The 5,874-nt window shown below is 52.8% G+C and overlaps 1 protein-coding gene across 1 annotated transcript in view; it reads left to right on the top strand.

Annotated features, from left to right (window-relative positions):
- MAN2B2 (mannosidase, alpha, class 2B, member 2) overlaps window positions 1-5,874 on the top strand; it is a 38,128-nt gene that overhangs the window by 30,044 nt on the left and 2,210 nt on the right. The window contains exons 16-18 of the mRNA XM_006893674.1: window positions 3,573-3,712; window positions 4,556-4,657; window positions 5,319-5,449. Of these exons, the coding sequence (XP_006893736.1) occupies window positions 3,573-3,712; window positions 4,556-4,657; window positions 5,319-5,449 (373 nt within the window). The remainder of the gene's footprint in view (window positions 1-3,572; window positions 3,713-4,555; window positions 4,658-5,318; window positions 5,450-5,874) is intronic.

Raw genomic sequence — 5,874 nt, 5'->3', positions numbered from 1 at the left:
TAAAATGTAATCCATATTGAAGTCTTTGATCTTCTGCAACAAGTGCTTCAAGACCTCCTCACTATTAGAAAGCAGAATTGTGTCATCTGCATAACACAGGATATTGTGAGTCTTCCTTCAATCCGGACATATCACATTCTTCTTCGTAAGACCAGCTTCTCAAATGATTCATTCAACATACAGATTGAATAGATGTGGAGAAAGGATACAGCCCTGAGACACCTTTCTTAACATTAAGTAGTGTTCCTTGCTCTGTTCAGACAACTTCCTGGTCCAGGTATAGGTTTCACAGGAGTACAATTAAGTTCTGGGACTTCTATCCTTCTCAATGTCAGCCATAACTTGTTATGAGCCACACAGTCAAATGCCTTTATATAGACCATAAAAAACAAATAGACACTCTTCTGATATTCTCTGCTTTCAGCCAGGATCCATCTGACATCAGCAATGATACTGGGTGCCGTGGCCTCTTCTAAATCCAGCTTGAACTGGCAGTTTTCTGTGTACTGTCCCAGCTGTTTTTAGATGGTATTCAGCAATATTTTGCTTGCATGTGATAGTAATGATCTGTTCCACAATTTCTACATTCTGTTGGATACTTTTTCTTGGGACCAGGAACAAATATGGATCTCTTTCATCAGTCGGCCAGGCAGCTGTCCTCCAAATTTCCTGGAGTGGACTGGTGAGCATGTCCAGGGCTGCATCTGGTAGTTGAGTCGTGGCAATTGGTGGCATCCTGTCCATTCCTGGGGCCTTTTTTTTTCTTGCCAGTGTCTTCAATACAGCTGGAACTTGTTCCTTCATTATCATTGGCTCTTGATACTGTTTCCTGAAATATTTCCGTGTCGACCAGTTCTTTTTGGTACATTGATGCTGTGTGTTCCTTCCGTTTCCTCCCGATGCCTCCTGGGTCATCACAATTCTGCCAGTATCACCTCCTAATTCTGAGCTGGAGGCTTGAACTTGTCTCTCAGCCAGAGAAACACTGCACAAGACTTCCCTTGACTCCCCAAATCCAGCTCTCTGCGTGGCCCCTTATAATCCTTTGCTGCCTTCTCCGGTTGCCCTTTGAAGTCTTTTGTTCAGCTCTTTTTCTTCAGCATCTCTTCCTTTTGTTTTGGTTTATTTTTTTAACTCAATTTTCTACCAAAAAAAGTTGAAAATTTTTGAAAAGTTACCGGAATGTTGCTGTAAAATGGTTGGGGTTCTTTTCTTTGATTCCCCCTCCAAGCCTGAATCGATCTTCTGCAGGATCAGCTACTTTCATTGTGTAGAACACATGACTTGAGGCTCTCAGGTCAACTTTTTTCAAGCAAAAATCCCTGTGTAGACAGAGCCAGTGTCTTTTATGTGATGGTATTAATTTTCAAAGCATTTCCAGTATATAAACAAAGGGGGGAAATAAAATACCATGTTTGCCTGCTGATTGTTTTGGCTTCATGATGTTCTCGTGAAGTTTTCAGCATCTCCTCTTACAGCCATGTAGGTGTTTTCCCTCCCTCATTCTCCTCTTTCTTTGAAATGACCTTTGCTCTCTTCATGGGTGATAACCTTGATGACATCTCACAACTCATCTGGTCTTCAGTCATTAGTGTTCGATACCTCACACCTATTCTTAACATTTTTTTAAAAAAAGTAAATCTCAAGATGTATATGAAGCAATTGAAAATACCATGGCTTGGATCAGGCACACCTTAATCTTTAAAGTGATACCCTTGCTCTTTAAAACTTTAGATAGCTTTCTACGAAGATGGCGCCGAAAGTGAAGAAGGAATCCCTGGCCCCTCCCAAAACCGAAGCCAAAGCAAAGGCATTGAAGGCCAAGAAGGCGTCCTGAAGGGCGTCCACAGCCAAAAAAAAAGAAGATCCGCACGTCACCCACGTTCTGGCGGCCTAAGACGCTGAGACTCCGACGGCAGCCCAAATACCCCTGGAAGAGTGCTCCCAGGAGAAACAAGCTTGACCACTATGCCATCATCAAATTTCCCCTGACCACTGAGTCAGCCATGAAGAAGATAGAAGATAACAACACACTTGTGTTCATTGTGGATGTCAAGGCCAATAAGCACCAAATTAAACAAGCTGTAAAGAAGCTCTATGACATTGATGTGGCTAAGGTCAACACTTTGATTAGGCCTGATGGAGAGAAGAAGGCCTGTGTTCGACTTGCTCCTGATTATGATGCTTTGGATGTTGCCAACAAAATTGGGATCATCTAAACTGAGTCCAGCGGGCTAATTCTAAATGTAATAAATTTTTCTCACAAAAAAAAAACAACAACTTTAGATAGATGCTTGGTAGCCAGTTTTTCCCAATGCAGCAACATGTGTTTTGATTGCTGTTACCATGGATGTCACTATGGATGCAATTAAAAATGGAATCATGGACAACTTCAGTCTTTTCTCCGTCTATCATGATGCTGCCTAGCAGTCCAGTGGTGAGGATCTTTATTTTCTTGATGTCGAAATGTAATCCATATTGAAGGCTGCAGTCTTCGATCTTCTGCAGCAAGTGCTTCAAATCCTTCTCACTTTAAGCAAGCAAGTTTGGAACATTTGCATAATGCAGGTTGTTGATGAATCTTCCTCCAATCCTGATGGCACATTCTTCTCCAGAGATCAGCTTCTCCAATGATTTTCTCAGCATACAGAGTGGATAGGTATGGAGAGAGGAGATAGCCCTGACCCACCCTGTCCTGGTTTTAAACTGCGTTGTGTACATCTGTCCCAGGGGATGCCCCAGGCTCTGGTCTGAATGGAGAGAGTGCTGGCCAAGACTTGTGCTCCCCACCCAAAGGCACAAAATCGAGCAGCTGGTCTGCAAAGGGAAGATGGGGAGTCTCTGAAGCGCCCCGGCAGGTGAGCTGTGAGTCAGCTCCACTGGGTGGTATACACTCACCAGCAGATCTTCACAGGAGCCGGGCAGCTGGGCTCTGCTGTAGGGCTCCTGGTGAGTTCAGCCACAGCTCTGGCGGTGGTCAGCTGAGCACTGAGCCCCTGCACCGCCAGGGATCCGTGCACTGCCCTGCTTAGGTCACCTCATGAGACAGCGCCTAGATTGTGCTCAGCCGTGACCTCCGCCATGGTCATTGAGGGTTTGGTTCAGGATCACTGAGAGGACCTTGGGGGCTGCTCATCCGGTCCCTCCTGTACAGATGGACAAACGGAGGTCAGACAGCTTGACCACAGCAGGGCTGGGCGCACCCCTCCACCTTGTCTCTAGATGTGGCATTGTGGTCACCAGAGGTCAGGATGAAGGTCCACCCTGACCCACTGGGGCCATAGGCCTCTTTGGAGAGGAGGAGGGCCACTCTGGCCCGGAGAAGGAGGGAGGGAGGGACTGGGATACCTCTGAATGGAAGGACAGAGGGACAGCAGACCTAAGGGCAGGCCCCGCATGTGCGGCTCTGTGCCCTGGGCAGACCACGGGCCTCTTGGAGCCTCTGGTTCTATGACCGGAAGCCGCTGCACTGGAGACCAGGATCTGCAGCTCTGAGCTCAGCCATCCGGCTGTGAGCATGGGAGCCAAGCAGCGGCCGGAGCCCAGGCCTCACTCCATCCTTTACTCTATAGGGGCGGCCCCAGGACCCTGGCCGCAGGTGGCTGTGAAGCTGCCCCTGAGCCTTCACCTGCAGACCCTGAGCATCCCGGGCTGGAACTACAGCTCCAACCACAGCGAGCACCTGCAGAGGCTACGGGCAGGTGAGGCAGGTGTGCGGGGGCTCCACACTAGGGCTCCAGACCACCGACCGCAGCTCGGCAAGGCTCCTTGGCCTTCTGTGACCAAGGGGCATTGGTGACACCAGTGTCCCACACCAGTGTCTGCATCTGACTGCTTCGGACAGCCACATTCACTCACTGCTTGGCGGCCAGAGCCCAGAGGCAGCGTCCAGCTGGGGCTCCTTCCTCGTCTCTGGCCTCCGCTGGTGTCTACCCCTGGACTCGCTTGCATCTCTGTCTGTCTTGCCAGACTCTTTCCTTCTCCGCCCATTTTCTGCTGCCCTCTTTGGAAGGACACCCCTCACTCTGATGTGACCTCGTATGAGTATAGCTGACCGCATCTGCAAAGATTGTCCCCCAAGGTCACTGGCCAGAGGCGGGCTCCCAGACCAGTGGCCATGCCCTGTCCCCCAGAGTCCCCTCAGCCCTGCCTGCCCCAGGCACTTCTTGACTGCTGCTGAGCTCCTTCCGTAAGGGAAGCAAGGCCCCAGGTCCATACGCTCTCAGCCTGGAGGCCATCGGCAGGGAGCTGTGCTCACAGGGACCCCCTGGGGCATTGGGGTGACCTTTTTGGAGGAGATACCCATGACCTGCCTCAAAACCTTTTTGGCTAGCCTGCTTATCTAGACTGGGTGGCTTGGAGCAGGCTGACGGGGTATAGGTATCTGGGGTTCAACACTCCTCCTGAGGCCAGACACCCCTCTCTTCTGCACTGCCACAAGCCCTGGTGTGGCACTTGTCCGCTGAGGGCTGTGGCCAGCCACTAGGTGACAAAGACGTGCAGTGGGGTCTAGTGTGGCCCTTCCCTGTCCTCTCTCCCCACAGGCCCCCGAGAGAAGGTGGACGCTGACCTGGGTCGGGTGATGCTGCGGCTGTACCACCTGTATGAGGCCGGGGAGGACCCTGTCTTGTCACAGCCCGTGCTCGTGGACCTGCAGGTACAGCTCTGCACCCAGTGCTCCCAGGTCCCAAAGCTCACAGATGCAGGAGACGGACTGCTTTCTTTTACAAGGGGGAGAGGGTCCCCGTCTTAGGCCAGCTGGTCCCCTCTCCCTGGAGTGGAGGGACCCCATCATTAGGACGGCTCGTCCCTCCTCCTGGAAAGAGGACCCCCCCATCAGAGACACCTGGCCCCCACTGATATGAAGGGCCCCTCTTTCTGGTGTAGGGGTGCCCTCACACTATCAGGCAGGGAAGGCTTGGGTACCTGTGATGGAAACCCCGCCCTGCAGTGCTCTGAGCAGAGATCCTGAGTCTCAGGGCGGGTGACACCATCCTTGCAGGCCAGTCTCCTGCTTGTCCCCTCCGGCCATCCTCGTCCTGTCACAAGTGTGCGGGTGTGGGGGCGGCAGCTGTGGGGCACTCGTGTTGTCACGGGCCCCACCTCATGGTCCTGTGTTTCCCCGTCCCGGTGGGTGCTGCGTCCTCAGCTTGACAATGAATGTGGGGTGCTCAGAGAAGGCTCCCAGCGGCCCCCTCGGTCAGCACACGCAGCCCCTCAGCCTCAGTCTCCCCACTCCAGCCAGCCTTGCAGCTCGCTGGGAGCCTCCGTCATCCTTCCTGCTGCTCTCATGCCAGCCCCTCCCCTGCTGCCTGCAGGCTGTGCTGAGTGGCCTGGGGACAGTGGTGGCCGTGGAGGAACGCTCGCTCACAGGGACCTGGGACGTGCGTGAGCTACACCGCTGGACCTGGAAGAGGAGGACCCACCATCCACACAGAGGTAGGAGCCTGCGGGGTCCCTCAGAGTGAGAAGCCCTGCTCAGCCCTGTGGGTATGGGCGCCTTCCTTTCACCCCAACTCCTGCCTCAGCTCCCAGCACACACACAGAGTGGGCCCTCCATGCCGAGGAAGGCCCATGACCTGAAGCATCTGTCTGAGGGCTGTAGAGTGGGCCCAGCGGACCTCCCATACTCCTGACCTGTGTGCTGGGCCCACATGTGTATGTGCAGTGGACCTTCTCCCTTACTTGTGTGCACACCTGACATGGTCCTGACCCGTGTGCTCCAAGCCCACACTTGGTGCACAACTGACATGGTCCTGACCTATGTGCCCCAGCCTTATGCATGTGTACACCTGACACCTTCCTGTCTTGTGTGCCCCAGGCTCACGTGTGTGCACACCTGACACAGTCCTGACCTGTGCGCCCCGGGCCCAC

This window comes from Elephantulus edwardii, unplaced genomic scaffold, assembly GCF_000299155.1.
Source record: "Elephantulus edwardii isolate Elephantulus edwardi_28Jun2011 unplaced genomic scaffold, EleEdw1.0 scaffold00129, whole genome shotgun sequence".
Classification (NCBI taxonomy): Eukaryota; Metazoa; Chordata; class Mammalia; order Macroscelidea; family Macroscelididae; genus Elephantulus; species Elephantulus edwardii.
This window is presented reverse-complemented; position numbering and strand designations above follow the sequence as displayed.